A 23955-nucleotide genomic window follows, 5' to 3' on the forward strand; every position below is an offset into this window, starting at 1 on the left:
GAGTGTGACCTGTGCAGGAGCAGTTTCTTTCAGCTGTTGAAGAAAACATCTGAGAGAGCAACAGGTTGAGCAGGCCCTGGTCCCAGGGCTTGGATGCTGGGTGGGCAGTTCTTGACTGAAAAGCATCTGTAATCATTGGTGGTGTGTGTGTGACTGATGGGCTGTTGCCTGACCCTTTTCCTTCAGAATACTGAATTGAGCATCTTGCTGCATGTTTGACTACAGCCTTCATGTACACACGTGGCTTTTAAAGGTCTTTGGGAAATGTGGCCTTTTGGCAAGCCATGAGGGTTTTTTGTTCTGTGGTTTTGAGTTGAGATTAAAAACAGATTATTCTGACTACAGGAAGACGTGGAAGTAATTGGCCAGATCAGAGGTAGTTTAAGAGTAAAACTTTCAGGATGAACTTAAGTGATTAGTCAGAATTCTGTGTGCAATAGGGAGTTGCATCATGCAAGTACAGTGTTATATTTATTTTTTTAAAGTAAGTTGTTTTGTTTTGCATTCTTCTAGCAGATCAGATCTGTTGTTTCTTCCATCTGTTATCCTGGTCTTCATTTCCATGGGAAATGGGACAGACATACACATTGTTGCCTATCACATGAGCATTCATAGGCCAGTTATGGCTCTTGATGATTCATTGCAATTGCTTCTCTGTTTCAGAACCTGTAACTGAGTGGACCCTACTGACCTCTGAACCACAAAGTATAAGAGTGAAAAGAAGTGGGAGAAGCACACAAAGAAAAAGGAAGTGAATGCACTTTCATCTGGACTTCTTTCCTGCCCTTTATTATTAAAGCTGGATGGAAAAGAAAGACTGCTGTGCCTTTCCTCCCCCAACCTCAGGGATGGGTGGATTATAAATACTGTGTGTGTGGCTGGGCAAATAGACTGAACCATGAATCTTCAGGCTCAGCAAAAGTCTTCAAGCAAACGGACTGGGAAACGAGTTGCCTATTTTAATGAGCAGGACATAGCTGTGCCATCAAAAGAACCACAGCAGCAGCTTAAGGAAGGACAGTACTATGGCCATGGAGGGAATATACCAGTCTCCCAAACTATGGAGATTTCTCATCCAGGAGGATTAACAAGTGCACCCAACAACGTTGCTCTGATGAACTCTGTTTACAATCAAGATAGGGGAGAATCAGTGATGATGCCCCAGTCAGTAACAGCTGTCAAATGGCAGAATTCACTGATGGGAAACCGGTTGCCAGAGAGGGGTGACAGCCACTGGCAGTCTCCTACTTCAATGTGGAACCACGGTATGGTTTTTGGGGGCAACCCAAAAGGACCCCACTCCAATGCTGGTGCCCCAGGCTTCTATGGCCACCCAGAAGCCCTTAAAAGAAATCAAGAGAAAGGAGTGTTTGTGTCACAGCTAGATTTGTATGGAGATGCTGTCCAGCAGATGATGTCCCAGAAGGCTCAGCTGGAACAGCAAGCCCTGGTTAGACAACAAGCTCAAATGAATTCTTTTCATCAAATGCAGAAACAGCAGCAGCAGAATCAAACTCTGCCATTGCAGCCTTTCCAACTTGCATTTGGTCACCAAGGCCAAAAGCAAGGTCTTCCTGAGTTGTTACATGTCTTTCAAGAAGCCCCAACTTCTTCCACTCCAGCATTTACTGCACAACAAAAGCAGCAAGCTCTTCCCCAGCTACAACTCTTTGAAAATTTCTATCCTCAGCAGCAGCAGCAGCAACAGGCTGCCACACAAGCCTTTGGTCTGCAGCAAACAACTTCTATAGCACAGCCTCATGTGGCAGCTGCAGCACCTCAGCATCACATGATGCCACACCAGTTTCAGCAAGCAGAGAGGAACCAGGAGCTATTCAAGGCATTAACGGAGCAGAACCAACAGACTGTGCTACCTCAGACCCAGATTCCCTTCCCAAGAAGATCACGGAGACTCTCCAAAGAAGGTGGCCTGCTGACATCTGCAGGAGAAGTGTTGACTTCTAAGCAGGCAGAAGAACAACCTAGCAATTTATTTCTTCATCACTGGCAAACACATCAGCAAGAAGTCCCATTACAGCAGGCACCTGAGTCACTGGCCCACAATAAAAGTAGCTATTTGCATCCCAAAAGATTGGATCTGGGGCAGAAGGATGTCCTGGTCAATAGTGAGCAGTGCCAGATGGAAACAGACAGACAAGCTGCAGCCCAGAATGGTAGAGATGAGGACAAACAGGCAGCAGCACCTGAAGAAAACACTCAGAGAACTAATGATTTTCAGAGTGTCAGAGGTGGTGTAATCCAGAGTACCCGGCGGAGGCGACGTGTTTCTCAAGAAGCCAATTTGCTGACTTTGGCCCAAAAAGCTGTCGAGCTGGCTTCTCTTCAGAATGTAAAGGTAAGGTATAGACCCTAACCAATATAGCATGTTTTAGACTACAAAATAGGACTGAAAGGAAAGGAATTTGTGCACATATACAGGATAGGATGCTATCTTGAAGCATGCAACAAGGGCAGCTCTGGTGTGGAGGCACGTAAGTTCAGCTACTGTAATTCATAGATGTGGAGAATGGAGATGTAGTGTGGTGAGACCACTAAGGGACAGTTTTATTTCACTAACACCAAATGTTATTTTAGCCCATGATATGAAAATATGGATGTTTTCAGCTTAGGTCTCAAGGTGATCAGGATTTTTGAGAGGTAAGTATAAGCAATTTACTTGTGTTTCTACCAATTTAACATTCCCTTTCTTTTCTGTTAAAAGACTTAGGCTTACCTGCCAATTTTTCAGTTTCAGCAGTTGAAGTGTTTCTAAAATGTGCTATCTAAAAATTACATAACACAATTTACATGTTCAATATTTCACAAATATTAAAGTCTAAGAAAGTTTCATCTACATGATGAGCCTATACCAGGCATGACAAAGGCCTGTCTCATGGAGCATCCTGTTTCTAAGAATGACCTGAGGGCTGTAGAATGACCTGTCTGCCTGTAGACCTCCTGTAGGACTTAATGGGGAAGAAATTTAGTGCTGACTGATTTGGCAGTTCACTACTTCTGACTTTTTGATATCCCATCAGTCTAAACTGCACAGTATGTATTCCATATGGCAATATGACAGAATTCAAAATTAACTAGCCTATTGGGAGACCAATGATGGGATTTTTGGAGTTGGGTGGGGTTTTTTGGACGGTTTGTTTTTGAACGTTTTCTTAGAGTTGTGGTTTGACTAATCTTTTATTGAGTGCTTCTTAGGAGGCACACTTCTCCTTGGAAGTTTTGTTGCCAAAGGCTGATGAAATACGTGTTACGTGAGCTGCTTTTACCTACAGTTTTGACACCTGAGTTGCTATCCAGTCAGACAACAAAGGGAGGGCATTATATTCCCAATCTTGTTCTCATCATCCTTTTTATCCTAGTCTTTCTGTCACTGTTTTTCCCCATCTCTTCCTTAGAGGAATGTGCTGTTTGAGTGAAAGAACTAAACTAATAAACAATAAGCTGAATATCCATAGCCTACTCCATCTCTTGGACAGCAGAAAGCAAACAGTGACTTTGTTGATGTTCTCTCCAATCTTTTTTGTTCTAACTCCAGTTGAAGCAGCAGATTTGATAAAGAACTGGTAGTACATAGTAGCGTTGTGTATTTGCTCTTACTTTGCCAGGCACTGTGTAGTCATATTGCAGAAAGCCTGTAATTCACATTGCTCTTGGATCACTAACAGAGTGTCAAGAAGAAGCAAATAGAGCATTTAGGAAAAGGCCCTGAGAGATGAAGCAAGAAATTGGCCGTTTGAAGGCACGTCTGCTTGAAGTCTGATTCATAATGTAAAGACCAGAGAAGTGTTTTGACAGATGCTCTTTTGTTCTTTTTAGTTATGCAAGCATAATGGCACTAGCAGAAGAACTCTTTATGTTTAGATCTCTTCAGGCTTTCAGGATGACGTTTTGAAAGATGATAAAATTCTTACCAGAAGTCTGATGGATTTTACATCTTTAAGGTGTTGGATATTGTGTGAGGGAGAAAAAGAAAATATGTTTGCTGAATGAGAGTAGTCTGCTTCTCTTTTGAGTGTCTTTCTGTTAAAAATTACCTAGAAGCCATCTCTGCATAGGTTATCTGAAGAGTGTGTAGAAGGCCATAGAGTTAAATTATTGATTAAAGAAAACAACATAAATTTGAATCAGTTGTTTGAACATCTCAGTCTAGGTATGTGTACCTTATGCAAAAATAATATTCTGGACAGCAATATCTGTCTACATGCATTGTCTCGACTGACACTTTGCACTGGAGCTGCCTGTGGCTGCCTTTTTTTCAGGTGATGCAAGATTATTGCTGCCTACAGGTTGCAGTAAATTCTCAACTCTTAGTTTAATGGTTTCAGTGTGACTTGTCTTCTAAAAGTACAGAAAACTTTTCTCAAATCTGCATGGTTGTCTTAAAGGGTGTCTGAATTTAAATATTCTTTTATGGAAGGAAGACAGGTTTTGGTTACATAGCTGCTTTCACCTGACACAGGGCAGGGCACCAGCTGCTACAAATAAAAGGGAAAAAAAGAGTTTTGTTTGGAGAACTATAGTTCTGCACTCACCTTCTTCATGGACAAGCTTTGGTTTGACTGCAGACAGAAGCTGCCTCTCCTTGATGCAGATGATGCAGACTGATGGCAGAAAGCACTTTGTGGGCAGGTGTTTTTAAAAGGCTGGTGTGGTTTCTTATTAGATCACAGATGTGGCCTTGGAACAGTTCTTTCAGCTGTTGCAGTTGGGTTTTTCTGTGAATTCTAAGTTTTTTAGAAACAGATTGAGGAATAGACAGGATTGATGCCAGAACGTCTGATGGGTTTCTGTGGATTTCCTGGAGGACTCTAGGTGACTAGTTCCTATCTCAGTATTTATGCAAGAGTCTAAATGGAAGTGCCACATGTTGCACTTGCTGAAGTTACCTGGCAGCCCTCCCGCCGAAGCTCTGCTTAAGTGATCATAAAGCCAGAGGAAAGTGACACTTTTGGGTGACTATGGCACTTTTGAGCTGCCATAATTTCCTCCTTGTAGTCAGCGAATCAGTTCAGGTCTTCTGACTTACAGAGGTCTGTGTAGCACCCAGGAAGTAGCTGAGGATTTTAGATGGATCAGAATTGGTGCTTGTTCACATATTCACGTTGTCATTATGTGTTGGTGTACACAGAAAGTGGTGGAGGGAGGCTACAAAAATTTACAAGCACCCATTTCTATCTAGAGTCACTGGACTCTAGTGATGTTTGTTAGCATGATGAATATGATGAATGCCCTCCAAACCCAAAATTGGTGGTTTCATGGGAAAGTACAGGAGCCTGTTACCAGCCTGAAGTGAAGGCAGGTCCTCAGACCTTATTAATTTCTCCTGAGGCTTATTCTGGGACAATGGATGCCACTTGTGACTTTACAATTGTGTCCCAACAAGTGTGGTAGGGCTGTACAGCTGCAGTCTCTGTGAAGAAGCAGTCAGATTTGTAAACTTCAGGATCAGTTATGGGATAAACCTTTCTGTACATATTTAGCCCAACTCTCATAAAAGGTCTTGAAAGAAGCCAGTCCTGGATCTCCTTGATATGGTGGATTTTATGTGCTCAGCCTTGTTACCTGGCTTATTTTGAAAGCTTAATGTTTTCCAGAGTCAGGGAAAAAAAAAAAAGAAAAAAAGATGAAGCAAAAAAAGCTAGCTCTGGGTTTGGTTTTTTGTATGTGAGAGATTTAATTAAGATATTATCATGGTTCAGTCTTCCCTGGAGCAGAAATCCAATATTTGAAATTAATAACCTGCAGCTTTTGATCATTATTAAAACTAAAGAGCTTTTGTTGAAAGTTATAAAGCAGGATACAAATTTATATAGAAAATAAAATGTTAAAACACAGGTAGTGAAACAATTCTTACGAATAATCTATGTAAGTGTTCTAGCAGTTAAGACTACAGGCAATCCTCAGGTAATTCTATGGAATTTTAGTAATGCTGTGAAGTATTCTTTTTCCTCCAGTTACACTTCCAAATCCATTTCAGCTTGCAAATTGCATCAAGAAACTTGATATACACTGAAAGTGAGATGATATCTCAATTATTATGTAAGCAATACAGAACTTTTTAGGAATCTATTTTTCTTCTCAGGAACTGGATAATTCAGAGGAGAAGAAGAGTGTGCTGGTAACAGCTCCAGGACCTACTGCAGCTTCAAAAAGTGTTGTGGAATTCGCCAGTTCTTCCCCAGCTCCCAAAAAAGCCCGGGAGGATAACAACCTTGTGCCTCTTATCATTCCTGTGTCCGTGCCAGTGAGAAAAATTGACTTGCAGAGCCTTGAAAAAGAAAAGTCTGAGGATGGAAAGCTCCAGAGAGGCCAAACAAACGATCGAGCTCCTTGTGAACGGAAGCCTTCTGTGATAGTCACTCGCAGGCGATCCAATCGTAGTACCAACGTGGAGACCTCGAGTCAGGTATGGATGGACTAAGAAACCAAAGATGAGCCACATCTCCTAGATTTAATCACACAGCTTTTAGCCATGAACTTTTCTATTAATGTAGTTTGATCTCAAGGCTTGTACTTGGAATGTATGTAGTCTGGGGATTTTTTTTATCATAGTATTGCCATGTATTTGGGCATTGCTGGCTTTTCATGATCTACAGCTAATGCTAGTAAAGCCAGGCAGTGCCTCACTAAATTCACTAAAAAGTGAATAAAGCCAGATGGGCAGTAAGACTAGAATAATAGTCTGTCCATGTCAGGAGTGCTTTCTTCATAAATACATAAATACCAATAAATTCTAAGTAGTGCACATAGCTCTTAATGTGAATAAAATCCAAAGTGAAGATTTATTCTCATACAATTGAAACCTTTTACTGAGTTTTGAAGGTCAGTACTTGACTGTTCCCCTGCAGCATGGTAGTGATGAGTGGGTGCATTCATTTTTTTACTTTCCCTCTCTTCTATCCGGAAGTACAACAGAATGCTGAGATACCAGAGAAGGGGCAGGCATCTGGGGAGATTTTTCTGCATTTAAATGCATGACCATCTAATAAAATACTGCTATATAGTCTTCTCTTCTCTTACCAGTGTTTGGTTTCACTGTGTATCTGTACCAGGGTTCTGCTGTGCTTTTTTGTCTGTTTTAAAGCTGCCATGAAGGTTGTACATGTGGTTCTTGTAAATTATAACTTCATAATCACATGAGCTAGAGCTGCTACCTAATACTTGCTGTGTCCAGTCCATTCCATTCCATGTTCTGTCACTTTCCCCTTTTGCTAATTGTTGAAACATTCTCCAGCTGTCCTACTCAGATTTTGAGCTGCCATTAAAAAATGTTGATCTCACTGAGGTTTTTCAAACCTGAGGTTTTAAATTGAATTAACAATATATTTTTTTTTCTAATAGCATGAAGATGCTGTTCCAAAGGATGAAGCTGAGGGCTTTGCCCGAAAACCAAAGCAGCGGCCAAGACCCGAGCCACTCTTCATACCACCAAAAGCTGGCACCTTCATTGCACCACCTGTTTATTCCAACATTACTCCATATCAGAGCCACTTACGGTCACCCGTCCGTCTGGCAGACCACCCTTCAGATAGGAACTTTGAGCTACCTCCTTACACTCCTCCACCCATCCTTAGTCCAGTGAGAGAAGGATCTGGGCTGTATTTTAATGCTATCCTCTCTTCAACTGGTCATTCAGTTCCACCTCCAATGACTCCCAAAAGTGGTCACAGAACTCTGCTTAGATCAAGTAAGTTTCATTTTAACCTTCCTTTCTAGCCCAATTTCTGATTAGGAACTGTGGAGCATTAGGAGGAACATCATGCCTTTAGGAGGTGTGATTGTGTGAAACCGGAGTTCCTTCCTCATTGTTTGGGGAGCCGGAATAGAGGAAATGCAGTGTTGCTCCATCTGGGCATGGATGTTGTGTTCACGAGCAACCTGCAACACCCCCTGCTGACGTTCTTGGGGATGAAAAGTCAGTTCCTCTCGCAGATTGTCAGTATCTTGAGCTGACAGGAGGAAGGCAAGTTCCTGCTCATATGAAACTCCTTTATTTAGCCTGGGGGCACCTTTTTAGGAAGATGGACGGCTCTGATAATATTTACAAGCTGTGTGAAAAGTAAATCTCAGATGTGAAGCTGAGCAGTTCTTTCTTCTTGTTGCAGATAGTTCAGAAGTTACCCCTCCAATTCTTACGGTAGTGGGGGAAGCCACCCCGGTCAGCATTGAACCGTAAGTAGCCGAGATTCAGTAAAAGTGTTTCCTTGCTTCCTCCTCAACCTGCAAGCTGCTCCCTGTGCGACCAATGTATTTCTTAGAAGCATTAAAACCCTTCTTATTGATGGTTCAAAATATAAGTTGTCTTGATTAAAAATTACACCACATGATAAAGAGTGTTTGTTTGAGCAAATGTAATTCTGATGACACTTACTGCTTTCTATCACTGCTCATCTTTCTCTGGGCTGAATTACTGTTGGTTACCTAAAGGTAAATCTGTCCTGTGTTGTTGTATACGACCACTTCTTTGTATGCTGTGTGCTTGTTTTAGGGTGGGGAGGTGATGCTCCTTCAGAGGAGGGACAGAATGTAGCATGGAAAAGTGGAGTTAGCTCTCACATGGCCTGGTCCAGTTGTGGGTGTGTTGTAGCTGCAGCAGAGCTGTGAACACTTCGCTCCCCGCTGGGTGAGCTCAGCCTGAAAATGCTCCAGCCAGAGGCATGTGGGGTGTGTGCCCTGAGCCACTCAGCCTTGTTAGTCTTTAGCTGGCTATGTGCTGGGAAACCTCAGACATACGGGGACACAGCAGCCATAGGGAGCACACTCTGGAGATACTGAAGCTGGAATTGTGAGTTTAGGCTTGGTGCCAGTCCTGCTAAACCTGAGCGGAGTTGCAAATGTCTCTGCACAGCCTTTGCCCATGCTCTGGAGTGTTATCAGTTCAACCTCAGTACTGCAGAACTACAGCAAGGTGGTTTCAGTTCATTATTATACCTAATTAATGACTGCCTGCAAAAACTAATCATGGAGGTGCATGGCATGGAAGCACCCATATGGCATAAAAACACCCACATGGCTCTGCATCTGACTGTGCAGTCAGGAATCTCTGCTCTAACTCTGCAGCATATCCTGTAACAAGAGATATTTAAGGAGATATTGGAGATTTTAACTCAAACTTTCCCCAGATACACTGCTTCTTTTGCTTCTATCCAAAACAGTTTATATTTTAAAAATGGACTGGAGCATTTGCTGACAATTTTGTTTTTTCTCGCCCTTTTTTCATTCTTCCTTTTTGTTTGAAGCTGTTTTCTGCACTTGTGGCAACAGCCTGTTCCAAGCAAATGTTGCAATTGTGAATTAACGTAGATTTTTCTTGTTACCTTTGCAAACCTCCTCTAGACCAAGCTCATTCACTGAAATAAGCACATTTTTTATTGTATAAATTTCTTTTGGAAGTTGCCTAATTCATCTTTTTCCTCTTGGTTCATTTCACATTAATCCAGGGGAACTTCTTGAACAGATATTTTTTGTGTCCCTCTCAGGTCTTGATCTTTGACCTCTATCGTGCAATTGTCTTCCTTGTGTCTGTTTGCTTAAATTGCTGGATTTAATGACAGAAAGTTAGTTGTGATTTTAGTTGTGTGTGAAAATTTTCAAATTTATTGCTGGAAATTTCAAACCATGGTGACTTAGTAGTGCAAGTTCATTTCCTTTTGCCAAAAGGGAGTTATGTGCAGAGTTGTCTTCCTGGCATCTTAAGTCTTACTGAACAGATGCTTATGCAGGTAGATAGATTTTAACTTCTAATGACAATAAATTAATAACCTAGTGTCATTCTGTTTGGCAGCACTGTTGTGGTCAGTTATGTAGACATATCTTCCTTGAAGAAAATATAGCAGGAAGCACTTTTTTCTAGAAGAAAAAATGTTTAGTTGGCTTTGTAGTCTTGTCAGAAGTTGACTCTAACTTGTGATTTCCCAATATAGTGTTCTTAATTGCTTGTGCTTTGCCAAACCTTCTGTTAATGCTTCTCAAAAGATTATTTAATTGCAGTGATTTGAAATAGGAAATGTGATAATGAAGCTTAATTCTTTGTGAAATGATACAATAGACAGCTGTTGTCACAGATCCTTGTGTCCTACTGGTTTTGTAGTTCAGTTGCATCCACGTTTTGGGGTCACTGCAGAAGCAGGCAGCCTTAAATATACCTGTAGTGCATTGGCTTTGAACTGCCTTCCCAATTCACAGCCTCAGTTCTGGGTGTTGTCAAACTCAGCTCCCATGGTATCCCAGAAGCACTGTTGGTGCTTACAGGCAAGAGCTCTTGATGTATTCAAATCTAGACTTCATCAGCAAAGGAACAGAAGAATAATATTTCTTGAATGGATCTCTGGAGATCATCTGGTCCAAGCCCCTGCTCAGAGCAGGCCAAACTCTACCCAGGTCAACTCATGTGGTAGAATTCCAGTTTTATTTGGGCATTGCAGGCACGAGGTGTAATTCAGCTTTTTCTAGCACAGACATGTAATATTCCAAATTCAGTTTCAAAATGAAAAGCGATTTTCTAGATCTGTCTGCTAATTCATATGTAAAAGTATGAGATTGCTGCTACATTAGTGTTTCTAGCAGAGACAGAGATTTCCTGGATATTGTAAAGATGGCCTGACTGTGACGTTTTCCCTTCTCTGCAGGCGAATAAATGTAGGAACTCGCTTTCAAGCAGAAATCCCATCACTCCAAGACAGATCTCTGGCAGAAGCTGATGAACATAAAGCAGAGCTGGTGTGGCAACCGTGGGGTGATTTGGAAACCAACAGAGTCACCCAAGAGAATGGTAAGAAGATGGCAGGCTGTTAAAGAGAGCAGAGTTGTCACAGTGGTTGTAGGGATAACCACATACCTACTGTAGGCATAATTAAAAATCTTTTAGAGCTGCCATTCAAGTGACATGTTTGAGGGTCTTGAAAACAGTTTTAGGAGCAAAACTTGTTTATCAGATTGCATGTGTGGGGCAAGGGGAGGTTGGTAGGATTGGTTCTTTTAATCATAAAAAAAAGGGACCATTGCTTCTGTCAGGCCAAGAACAGCCTTTTACTCGGCGAAGCTTCCTTGGTTTTGTTAACATTTGAAAACCACACACACTCAACTCCTGTATTTTTGAGGGATGTTCTAGACGTAGTAGGATTTTGAAAAAATCAAGCTGTAGACCAAGTCAGGATGAGGAAGCAGGAGTTGTGGTAGCTAGTAGCAGACTTGGGGAACTGTCTGCTTTTGTTGCATGTGGATTGTGGCCTGTGTAAATCCTGAAGGGAAGAGGAAGTGGGCAAGCTTGAAAGAAATATTTTGAATGAGAGATTAAAAAGGGTTTTGTGAAATGGAAATTCACGATATAAAGGTGGATTCAAGTTATGTCAGAGGCAAAGGGAGGTGGGAAGACATTGGAGGAGGGAGGAGATTTGCAAGAAACTCCATGTGTAAATAGTGCTGCATGACCTAGTGGTCTAATGAGTTCTGGGGTCCAAATTTGACCCAGATAAATTTGCAATGACATTGAGCTTCTCTGAGTTTTACTTTCTGTTAAGTCTGTTCCTCCTTCAAAAGAGGTAATTAATCATGCAAACCCTGTAGGAAACTTCATTTTAATCTTCTTTTCTGAATTGTTTTGGTACTCCTGTGGAAATAGTGGAAAACTTGCTAGCTGCTGCCTGTTCAAGCATTTTTCCTGGGGCTGGAACCAACCAGGAGCTGGCGTTGCATTTCTTACATGAAGAAAAAGGAAGCATTCTGGTGAGTCTGCCCAGCTGTTCACCTCAATGTGGTCAAAGATTCCTGAGAGGAGAGCCTTGCAAATTCCTTTCAATGCATCTGGTTCCCACTGTTTGGTGTCCCTTGGATGTCCCTAAAGCGGGTTCTGACCAATGTACAGTGCCATGTGCACTTTCTATCTTTTATATTTCCAACTTAGACATGTTTGGTTTTTTAACAAACACACTGACAATCTATCAGGGCAAGTGAGCCGAGACTGCTAAATGAATCTTAGATGTTGTCTTCTGGAAAGTTTACTATGTAGAAAGGAAAAAGAAGAGTCTGGATCTGAAAGCTGAGTCAGAGGGCAGTGTCTTGCACCTCTTTGTTTTGGTAGATCCATTTGACTTCTCTATCTGTGTCTGTAGAGCAGCTGTGTTAATTTTATATCAGTATTGTAAGACATGATACACTTTCATTATTTCCCTTTGACACCCCTGGGAGGTAATATCAAAAAGCAAAGCAGAGCAAACAGCAAAGCTTTTATATTCTATGACTGATTTAACCTGGCATAAATCAGGGCTGTGGTCAGGAGTATCCCACACTTTTGCCTCTCTGCTTGTTTCCCATCCCCTGGCATTGACACTTGTGAGACTGCATGGACTTGCATCGGAGAAGAGATCAAACAGAAAGTAGTTTTTGTGTGTATGTGTTAGGTTTCTGCCAGCTCATCATTGTGAATGCTGTTGTTGGCATTAGGGAGGAGCAGGACTGCCTCTGGCAGCAGGAGCTCATTGTTCAGGTGGTTTAAACTGCCAGTGGAAGCACGATTCCGTTGTCTCCTTCCTACAAAATTTGAAAGCTTTTCTGGTTTAAATGAAAACTGAAAAGCATCTTGAGAGGTGGGGTTTTTGTGTGTGTAATCTTTCAGTCACATGACTGCTGTTTTATTTTGAAATATTGCTTAGTCAAGTGAGATCAGATTACAATTACTTGGATGTGTAAGACAGGTATCATTTAGGGCAGAATTTTTGGATGTGTGTGTAATAGGCCTTTGGTTAATTAGAGGAAGTTTTTGCAAGGTCTCTATCTATGGAATTAGCTCTCTCCCAGTACCCTGGTCAATTCACAGATGTGAAGAGGTGCCAAGAATGTGCCACTTGCCTGTGGTACCCAAGATTAGGTAGGTAGTCGAGAATGTGATTTTTAAAGTTGTCCCAGGCAGTTAACTGTGCTCAGGTTCTTTTCTGTTAGCTTGCCACAGAAAAGAGGGGATTAACTATTGTCTGATTGATCTTTGTTTTTAATACTCCAAACATTAAATTAATTATTTTACTTGTGTTTATCCAAGGGAGCTCTGACCAAACTGCTGTTGAAGAAGCCAGTGCGACCACCTACCCACCCTTTGGCAGATTACCACTACACAGGTTTGTTAACCAGAACAACTCTGTGCTGCCTGCTTATCATACAGGAATTTTTCTATCCTTTACTGATTTTTTTGGAGTACTCTATTGTATTACACGAGATTAAAAGAGTAGTCCTCTCTTGTAATTCAAATGATGGCTTGCCAGAAATTTTGCTTGTACAAATTATGGCACTTAAAATGTAGGAAACACTGCATCCTTCTGAACATGTGCATGTGTATTGGGATAGGTACGAGTTCTGATTTTCTTTATGGGGAAAAGGGTAGGTAATCCCTTGCACTAAGCCACAGAGAATGTAGAAAGGTAGCCAGTATGTACAAGAAAGGTTGTGGTAACCTTAGCATCATAGCCTCTCTAACATGAGTTTCCAGGGTGGAGTTAAGCAGGGATTTTATGGGGAATAGTTTTCAAGCTTGCTGAAGAAGCCTCAGCAAACTGTGGATACCTGTGAGTATTTCTGCAAAATTTAAATGCCATAAACTGCCTTTGTAGTCTTGCACTTAATTAGAAAATAGTCAGCTGTGTGACACTGACTTCAGTAGACTGGAGTGACCTAAGTCACCTGAAAGACCTGATACAAAGTGGTAGAGAGACATCTAAGAGCTGGTGCCACAAAGCATAGAAATTACATTTCTTCATTGTCATGCATTCCTACTGTAGTTGTTGGCAAATATTATCTATATTTGAATATATATTTGAATAATATCTATAAGGAAGGAGGGGATTCAAAAATGTGTTTATTATTAGAGGCAAGGAATATTTGAGGAATACTAGAGATGTAGTAAATCTTCAAGTACACATTGCTGCTAAAAGAGAAGATCCAGTTCTCCTGCCCCACCATTTCCCTGCTATAAAATGTTATGACTGGGCCACCACAAAGTGTGTCATGTCACCTTGCTTGGGCAACATCTTAGTTCATCTAACTGAGTGGTTTTTGCAAGCTGAGCTGAGTTAACCCGTGGTGAGAGCACTAGATCTTAACACAAAGGAAGTGCTGAGAGTTGAGCTGAGGTGGAGCAGTAAGGGAGGAGTTAACAGCAGTCTGCAGTTCTGCTCTAGTAGGTTAGATGAGACACACTGCACCTGCACATGTGTGTATTGGTCTTATTTAAGGCAAACGTGAAGAAAAGGTACATAGAAGAGTAAACATTTGAAATTTTGTTGGCTTCCATGGTAACTTACTTTTATCTACAGGATCAGACAAGTGGAAGGTTGCCGAAAAAAAGCTATTCAACAAAGGCATTGCAATCTACAAGAAAGACTTTTTCTTGGTCCAAAAGCTTGTAAGTTACTTTGGTTTGGTTGTTTTTGTTTCCTTGATACATTTTTACATGTTTGTTGAACATTTAATACAGGAAGCTCAATCTTGATTTTTCTGAAACCTCGGTTTTAAGCATTAGGTCTGCACTCAAAAGATTTCAGAGAAATTTCAGCATCCAGCACAGCATAAAATCTCACCAAAAAGCTAGAGCAATACTATTTGTTTTTCTGTTGTTGTTTACTTAACCCTGGTACTTAAACTGCATTACTTCCATTAGTCCATGCTGCAGATATCTCCTCTGCAGAATACATTTATAGAGCACTGTCAATGTTTAGCTTAAATTATGATAAAACTAAAAAGAAACACATTTTTGCCAGTGATGGAGAGGACAAAGAAGGATATGAGAATGATGCATCCTTTAGATCTCCAGTGTTATGACAATGATAGTAAAAATGGTCACTCCCATATTTTGATGAGGTATGATGTCAACGAGGGGGAAATCACTGAAGGAGAGTGCAAAAACAGGAGCTTACTGAATAAATACCCCAAAGGCATTTAAACTGCAAAAGCTCAGAAGCTAAGAATATATTCCAAACATTTCAGAAAAATCACTGATGTAGAATACATAGATGGGCACAAGTCTGTGCTGATAATTTTCTACCACTATATGCCTACAAAATGCACGTGGCCAAAACAGGAAAGGGCTGCAAACCTTCCACTTCCATTTTTGGATTGGTATTCTGGTCTGGTCTTCTCTGAAGTGCTGCTGCAAAATAAAGCTCCCCCATAAAACTGAGAGGCTGCTGTCAAGCCTGATAGCTTAACTGGAACATTTCAGATGCTAAGAGGTGCATTAAGCTTACAAAGTTCCAGGTTCTGTCACCTTTACATTAACCAGCTTTTCTTTGGACAGTTTGTCCTCTAGTTCTCAGTGAATAACAGTGGCAGTAGGGGATAGGTTGTGGGGTGGGGCAGACAGGTGAATATGACACAGAAAAGGAAGGCTAGAACAGGAGCTGTGCTGGAATGGAGACTACTCAGGAAAGAAAATACAAAATGTATTTATTGCACTCCTAGTAATTATTTATAAGTCTTTTAAATATCACGTAATCCATTGGATTTTCATGTTTTTTAACAACAGATAAAAACCAAAACAGTTGCTCAGTGTGTGGAATTCTACTACACATACAAGAAACAGGTGAAAATTGGTCGGAATGGGACCTTAATCTTTGGGGACATTGATGGTGCTAATGAGAGATCTATGAAAGATGAAGCTGAAGTTGACATCAAGGTAAGTAATTTCCTAAATTTCTCTCACCTCCTTTGGTCTGTGGTTTGAAGTCTTGTGTGTTGTCTCTTTTATGGGTCAAATCAAAGGCACAAACAATCTGGCTTCTCTACAGGGGTCCAGACTCACAAATTTGTGTCCTGTGTCACATATGTCATTTACTTACAGACATCAAAATTAACAGTTCCTTTATCTTCTGGTGAAGAGTTCCCATAGGTTTGCACGTGTTCTTCCTCTCAGAAGGGACATCTTCAGTGAGGAACAGGGGCATGTGGAGGAGGAGGAGGAAGAGGAGGAAGAAGAGGAGGCAGAGGAAGGGTTGGATAACAGAAAGAGGAGTGCTGATGCTCTGAAAGATGAACAGACACTACAGGATGGTGTAATAGTAAGTGCTGCATTGTGCATGTTGTGCTTTCTATGCCACCTTCACTCTGCAAATAGTTTAGAAAACAGGCAGGCAGTTCCAGGTGCAGAAAGCTTCCATGTCTAACTTTTTCTGGAGCAAGAGGTTGGGCTGAGGTAACTCAGAGTGTTACTATCAGTCAGACTGTGTGCTGTGATGGGAGAACTGGGATGTGTAAGGTGGAAAAATGCAATGTATTCTTTGTGTCTGGTGGACACAGAGAGCCATGTTGAGAAATTTCCTTAAAATAGCCTGAAGATTTTGTCATTAAAATCTTTGGAATGAGTGAAGCACAGGAGCTCAGCCACTGTCTTCCTTCTGCTGGTGGGTTTAAGTGTCACTTTGCCTTAACTCTTCTCCTCTTTGCAAAGGCCAGCAACACCAATATGAGGAATCACGAGGCAACTGTCATGGGCAGAATTGGGAGGAAGCCAAGGGAGACAACAGTGAAGCCTCGAAAGCCCATTACTGCTCCAGTGCAGAGGAAGAAGAGGAAACAGAAGATAAAATCAGATGCTACCAGTAAAACACAAAATACAGAAAACACATTTCCATGTAAAAAATGTGGCAGGTAAGACCAACTCTGCTTCCAGCAGTAGTCAGAGAATCACAGTAAGGCATCTCCTGTTGATGGAGCCTTCTGTCTTTCTATGTAAGCCATAGACATTTGCAATAATTTTAATCAACTACGGCCTCACTAATACCAAAACTAAGGCTTGTTTTTCCTCAGATGGCATGAGATACAACCTGCATTTCAACTGTATACAGTATTTCGTGTTAAGCTGCACTTTCAAGCAGCTGCTGTATTGGCCCTCTGTAATGCTTACATCTTTGTAACAAGAGGTTTCTATGTATTTGCTAGATCACATATAAAGAACATGGTATAGACTTAAAAACAGTGTTGTAGAAACACGAGACACTAGCTATCAGGCCAGTAGGTACATAGTTCATCTGGTTAAATTTGCAGCTGTCTTTGGTGGATGTCAAATATATTTGTATTTCCTCGCACAGTTTTAGTAGTTTTTGTAGGTTTGTTGCCAACAGGATCGTAACTGTCAGGAAAATTCAATTCCCTATGTAAGTTGCTTATTCTTAAAACAACAGGACAAGCAGACAAGGATTCTTAATGGTGTCTGAACTTCACTTGTGGCACTTGATGCAAAATCCAAATAGTTAATGGTGGAGGGTGGAGGAACAGATCACAGAAATGTAGAGTCAGAAGCAAAAAGCTCAAGTATTTCGAGCTCTGTGGACAAGGCTCAGGAGTGGCATTGGGCCACCATTTGCTTCCACGCTTATTGTATTGTTGCAGCACAGGGATAGGCCTGAAAAGCAGGGCCCTGTTTTGTTAAGCAGCACGTGCATAATTCGGATACCAGCAGTGCCCCTCTGAGTTCAGAGCTGGCTGAGAAGAGGCCGCAGTAAGAAATGCAATGAATGAGTGCTTTGAGGGTGCTCAGGATCCCCCGCTGGCCCCTGCAGGCTGCCACATGCCCAGGGGCGTTTGCTCTCGGTGCTCTGTCGCCGTGCCAGAGGGAGTTCCCGAGCTCACGAACTTGAGGCTGGAGAAGCAGAAGCCCTTGTGGAGAAGTGTTGAAGGAGGCCATAGGAGAGGCCATTGCTAATGTGCATGTGTGCCTTCCTCAGGGTGTTCTACAAGGTGAAGAGCCGCAGCGCTCACATGAAGAGCCATGCGGAGCAGGAGAAGAAGGCGGCGGCGCTGAGGCAGCAGGAGAAGGAGGCGGCGGCGGCGGCTGCCCGCAGCCAGGCCCAGCGGGAAGAGAGCACTGACACTGGGAGCAGCAGCAGCAGCGGGAGCAGCAGCGCCAGCTCGGATGAAGATGGAGAAATATAGCAGCAGACCAGACGTGGAGGGAGTAGCAAGGCTGGACCCAACCTCCCTCTTGGTGGTCTCACTATTTTTTGCTTGCACTTTTCTTACCTGAACCATCAGGTTTTGGTTTCAGTGCTGCCATTTCCTCATGCCACATGTTCCACTTCATCTTGCCAGTACTGACCAAGCCAGAATGGTGGATAACAAGATTTGTTTCAACTTGGATTTTTTTTTTTTTAAGACTAATAAGATTTCTATTCTATTTATAATTATATCTGAGGTACATAATAGAACAATGTCACCTGCAGTGGAAGTAAGTTCTCTCAGGTCAGTCAGACCTTTCTTTTTGTTCTTGTCAGGAATCGTGGTAGTGGGATGCTTGGATATAAAAGTTTCCAGACTGGAGCAAGAGAATGAAGCTCTACTCTGAGCTAAGCGTATCCAGTTACTGTGACACTGGTGATTTCTAGTTGTTTCCTTTCTCAGCAAGTTCTTCTTCCTTTTATGCTTTCCTGCCTTTCTTTCTGAGCAGTTATTCAGGCAGCCAACAAGTTTTGTGGAAAGATGGTGTGCACTTTTGACCTGTTTCACAAAAATGAAAAGTGGGATGAGCAAGACACTTTTCTTCCTTTTGAGAGGAAGTGTTAGTTTTCAAACAGAAGCCTGAAGTCAGTTATCTTATGGCATTAAGAATGTAGCAATGGATATAAAAGTATTCTGTGGGATTAAGTGTAGCCACAGGCCTTGCAGGTTGTCTCATCTTGTAAACAGAATAGTCAGCCTTTGACTAACTTAAAGGAGTCTGGGCTTCACAAGTGCAATTTGAAATGAAAACTGGTGGGTTTGAATTTACATAAATGGGAGCAAGTTTGTTTAGTGAAAATGAACCCAGATCTTCTTGTGTGCTGGATTGTGTGCACCTCAGAAATGAGAGGAATGGACTCTCATCTCCAGCAGTGATCCCTCTGCGAATGTTTTTACCTCTCAGTATCCTCTTGTCTTGTAGCAGCCCTCATTTCCTCCTTGAAATGGCCATCATCAAGTTTTTATGGCAAGGCCCTGGTTTCCCTGACAGTTGCTGTCAGGCAGCATGTACAGGAGAAGCTTGTCACCTGTCTGCACACCAGTGGCTGGGCAGTGCTGCCTGCTGGGTTGTCCTGCTGTGAGCTGTGCTCTTTGCTGAAAGGCTGACTCTTCCTTCAGAACTGACACAAGCTAGTAGCCCAGAAAGTCTAGCCACCAAAAGCTGCTGGTAAGAGAGAGTTAAGAAGAAGTGGCCCAGGTGGCAGATGTTAGATTCGCACAGGATTGTTCTGTACATCTTTATAGCCCACGTCGATCATTACTTTGTGAGGATGCAGAGATTCACTTGTGCTTCATGGCCAGCTGGTGCCATCCTGTAGCCTGGCTGCCCAGCTCCCTCCTCCATCCAGTCCTTAGGAGCAGCAGTGATCCCATCCCCAGCTTCTCAAATGCTGGCAATGTGTCAGACCAGACTGTACTGAGGGAGCTGATTGCTCCTGCCTTCCCCAGCAGGGATCCAAGAGATGTTGTTGCATGTGAGCTACAGAGTGTGCCTGACTGGCAATTTTTTTTTTAAATCTTGACCCTTCCAGCTGCTAGATAAATTCCTGGTTAACTATAGAAAGAGGCTATAACTCCAGCATGTCATTTGTCAGTCTTTTTGCCCTGTAGTTTTATGCAACCATGATGGCTTCACTCTTTTGTTTGGGAGGCTGTGTACTGTATGATGTTTGCTTTGATGTATCTATGCTTTTGCATAGAATTGTTTTTCTGAATAGCAGAAACAGTTACTACTCCCAACAAAATCAGTAGGAACATCATTAAAGATTGCACTCTTTGCAAAGTTGACACTTTGACCTGTAAGTGTTCAATTTTCTGTCAAGATTATATTTTTCATTCCTGTCAAAATTGGGGTTCCCTTCAGCATTTGGATGATTGTTCCATGTTCCTACATTGAATGGATCTTGTTTACTAACCAAGAAGCAATGAACTGTTAAAATCATTCAAAAACTGCAAAAAACTAAAAGCTGCTCCTTTAAAAAGGAGCTTAAGCAAATCAGTCTTCCTCTTAAGGATTTCAGTGTTGATTTTTGTCTTTTTTATTTATGAATTGGAGGAAATGCATGTCTGCCGTTATCTTAGGGCCCTTGGAGAGAACAGAAGCTTTAGCACACTATGTCAGGAGGAACAGTAGGTGAAGCAACTGCAAGCATTATTACAGTCTTCCAAAGGCCAGATCTTTCACTGTTTCTCCCTATCTTAGGAAACTGATACAATTTTCCTTCTTGTCAAGAACAAAATCAGCATTGGGGTGCTGATTAGAACAAATCAGAGATTTTCTACACTTGCATAAAAATATTGTGTGTATTTTGTGCTGATTCCAGTACTGGTTGTTTCTCTCCCACCCTGCTGCAGTATAAGTAGAACAGAACAGGAAAACTGGACACAGTCTGTCGCTGCAAGAAAATCAGAAGAGGGCTTTTCTGAGGATAACCTCTATAACAGCTGTGGGTTAGCAGCACTGACCACGATCAGGTAAATGTGCCAAGTAAGTGGCATCAAGTTGGAATGTTTCTGAGCATACTTCCAAATTGCTAGCAGCCACCAGAAGACTTCTTTTCTGGCATGGTAGTAAGGAAAACAGCTCCTCCAAGTGTCATCTTAAAAAGACAAACAAGCAAACCAAGCCTTCTACCCACTGGCTTACAGTAGGAGTTTGGAATTGATCCTGCATTTGAATTAGAACTTGCCTGCTGTTAAAAGTTGGCAGAGAATTGTTTTTTAAAAAAATAAGAAAACCAAAACCTAAACAACCAACCCCCAGTATCTGTGGGCAAAGCATTTAAGTGGAAATTGTCTAATCTGGAATGAGTTATGTTCCTACTCTTTGTGGGGAGAAAATAATTTGAGTGGCTCTTTACTGCAACATAGCACAGTGTTAATTTAAGTTTGTGTTATCCCAGTAAGAGTTAAAAAATCCCACCCAAAACAAAATTATTATCAATGTTATGTTGATAAGTCTGTTTTAAAACTCCATTCTTATTATTTTCCATCGTTTAAAGGCCTGTTGATTGATCCCCATTTAATGTAAGGGTTTGCTGCTAATTTAGAAAGAAGATAGTAGAAAGTCATTAATTTGAACAAAGTGTCTCTTTGCTTTAGGTCTTTTATATGGGAACAAATATAATATTTATAGAATGCAATTCTGTGAATGTGTACTAGTAGATTTGCCTTTTACAGTGCAAGATCAGGCTTCAGGTGGTCATACACCCCACAGTCAGATTGCTGTATTTCAAATCATTACCTGCTTGAGTCTTGATGCCAACCCTGGGCATCACAGAGATGCAGTGACAGGTCACATTTGCCCTGATCATGTACTTCTGCCTGTGCTTCTGCCTGCCCTTTACAGATAGATTCAGTCTTTCAGGTTTGTGATCTGCATGGGATAGCATCTGAGTTTTCTAAGACTGTGTGTGTATGTCATTACTAGATAGATGCATGCACTTGTGATGCATATCTGATATAGCTGCAGGTGTTTTGCAGTCTAGCTGCAAGAACCACTCTGCATTTTAATTTATTTGATGTTTGTTCTTTTACTGATACAGGTGATAGTATCAGAGAGAACTTGGTTCTGTAAGTTGAAGGTCTACAGAATTTCACTCAGCTGTGCTGGACCATGGCATTTTGCTGGCTAGAAACAGGGATGTAGCTGCTTAAAGGCAGGGCAAAGATAGAAATTCAAAAGCTTAAAGGTAACTCCTCTGTTAAACCCATTGTAGACAAAGTCCAAATTAACTAAAAATACTCTCTGATTTATCAAACTGAGGCTTTTGGTCATTTTTATCATCACAACAAGCTTAGATTAAAATCAACTCTTTTCAAAAAAGTGTTTCTTCAATCACAAATGTGAGCTTTCTCACTCTCAGCAGTTACACACTTCTTAATTCTCTTTCAGGCAGCAGACTAGAAGGTTCCTACAGATACATGCTGTATTTTAAAGAAATGGGAGTAGGAAGGACTACATCCATAGGAGTCTTGTCTGCTTTCATACAATGCCACGTTTAGTCCAGCGCTTACCAGAAACCAAACCTTATTCTAATATACATTTTCCCACACAAACTTTCTCCCTGCTTTATCTTCTGATGTACGTCTGGGAGTTTATAAAGCTTTAAAAAGACAGAGAAGCAAGTCTACAAATCATGTTTGATTTCTGAGGGGGTGAGTTTCTATGTAAATTCGTCACTTGGGTTCAGCTGCTTTACTTTCCCTCCTTTTCTCCTGTGTCATATGTTAGGAAGACACAAACTTTGAATCCCAAGCTGTCTAAGGATCTTTCTTTCCATGACTAAGATTCCACTGACAGCTGAGCCTGAAAAAACCCTTAACTTCTCCAGATTACAAGACAACATATATTTTTATAGAAATGTAATTGTGTATTTTAAAAAAGTTTCCTGCAGCTTCTCCACATGTATTTTTCCCCTTGTAGTTCAGATTTGATATAAACTTTTTTGTGTTCATTCTTTTTATGTTCTATTTTTAAATTTGTAGTCAAAGCTTTGGTGTACTGTGCAGGAGCAGTCAGCCTTTGTAATTACTGTATAAATGCTTTATAATAAAGTATATTACTTTTATTTTAACAAGTGAGCAGACACTTCCTTTTGTGTGTCTGCTGCCTAGGGCACCTTTTAAAAGACTGTTACATGTTTAAAATGTACATATATAAATATATTTACCTGTTGCTGTACAGTTGTGATAGACTGGACTGAATTTATTTTTTGTGTGCTTTTTTATAAAATATTAATACACTAAAGGAAATCTTGCAGATGTGATTGTAATGTACTATGTAACTTATTTACTTAATATCCTCTATATATCTAAAAAACCTTTTATTAAATGAGGTTTAAAAAATAGTTTCTTAGCTGAGTTTTTTGGTGGTATGAGGAGTGGCTGGTAGCTTGTGCAGGCTGTGATGCACAGGAGGCTGTCCTGAGTCCTTCTGGCTGGTCTGATCTCTCTTCCTGCCTGCCTGTGTTTCCCACAGCAGCCCTCGAGGCTGTTCCTGGATCACAAGCCCGCAGTGTGTTTTATGTCTTACATCCAAGAAAGTAACCAGCACATGTGGCTGCAGGAGAGCAGGGAAATCTGCAGCTCCACTGCTTCACAGAAGTGTTGATGGGATGTGTGCCCCACTCCAAGCCGAGCACCCTCCCAGAAAGACAGAAACAACCTTGACAGTGTGCTAGGAGTTCCTGGGGAATAGTTCTGAGTCTGCTGTGCTGAAAATAAGGCTGGTGGGATTCTGACACTACCTGAAACAACTACAAAGACCATGGGCAAGGCAAAGTAACTCAGTACCTGCATCAGATGTGGATTCTGGGATGGCTTCAGTTGTTGATCATACTGTGTCTCACTTTTCAGTGACAAAGTTTGAAAAAACTTTGAGTAAATACTGTCTTAGAGGTACTTATCTGTTACCTGAATCTAAAGGGGGGTTTTGTTACAGAGTGCATTATTTTGTTTCTTCTGGCAGGAGTTGGATCTCTTGGTGTGGATTTTAAATAAGCTTCTGTCTGTCCTCAAAACATCTTCCCCTTTACTTTTTTGTTAACTAGGCTGCACAGGTGTTCTCAAAGCTATGGGCATGATGTCTTTAAAAGCTGTAAATGCTACATAAAGCAGAGGCAGAAATGTGTATTAGTGCCTGACTGGTCTCCTGTGAGATTGCACTTAGGATCTAAGGCAGCACACCTGTTAATTTATGCAGACCTTTTCATTTCAATATTTTTGGCAAAGGTGGCAGGAGAAAGACTCAGCCTAAGACATGAAAACACTAATTTTTTCAGCTCAGTGTAGAAGTCCTTGCTTTAGTTTAGTCCTGTGCCTGTAGCAATTGATCAGCAATAGCATTTGGAGAAAAAAGTATTTTGCTTAGTGCATGAAGAGACAGGGAACACCGAAGCCTTCACTTGAGATAGCAGGCCAGCACTTCAAGTCGTGCATTTGCCTCCCTGTCAAAACCAG

At 41.4% G+C, this 23955-nt stretch overlaps 1 protein-coding gene across 4 annotated transcripts in view; it reads left to right on the forward strand.

Annotated features, from left to right (window-relative positions):
• The window catches only part of MIDEAS (mitotic deacetylase associated SANT domain protein), a 51149-nt gene extending 28305 nt beyond the window's left edge, over positions 1-22844 (forward strand). For all 4 annotated transcript variants that reach the window (XM_014869309.2, XM_014869310.2, XM_014869308.2 and 1 more), the window contains 12 exons: positions 664-2356; positions 6101-6424; positions 7360-7705; positions 8124-8190; positions 10647-10789; positions 11639-11742; positions 13052-13127; positions 14319-14407; positions 15527-15676; positions 15879-16058; positions 16448-16647; positions 17724-22844. In XM_014869309.2, coding sequence (XP_014724795.1) covers positions 899-2356; positions 6101-6424; positions 7360-7705; positions 8124-8190; positions 10647-10789; positions 11639-11742; positions 13052-13127; positions 14319-14407; positions 15527-15676; positions 15879-16058; positions 16448-16647; positions 17724-17931 — 3345 coding nt within the window. In that variant the 5' untranslated portion in view covers positions 664-898 and the 3' untranslated portion in view covers positions 17932-22844. The remainder of the gene's footprint in view (positions 1-663; positions 2357-6100; positions 6425-7359; positions 7706-8123; positions 8191-10646; positions 10790-11638; positions 11743-13051; positions 13128-14318; positions 14408-15526; positions 15677-15878; positions 16059-16447; positions 16648-17723) is intronic.
• The last annotated feature ends 1111 nt before the right edge of the window (positions 22845-23955 follow it).

Source organism: Sturnus vulgaris, chromosome 6 (assembly GCF_052056855.1).
Source record: "Sturnus vulgaris isolate bStuVul1 chromosome 6, bStuVul1.hap1, whole genome shotgun sequence".
NCBI classification, from domain to species: domain Eukaryota; kingdom Metazoa; phylum Chordata; class Aves; order Passeriformes; family Sturnidae; genus Sturnus; species Sturnus vulgaris.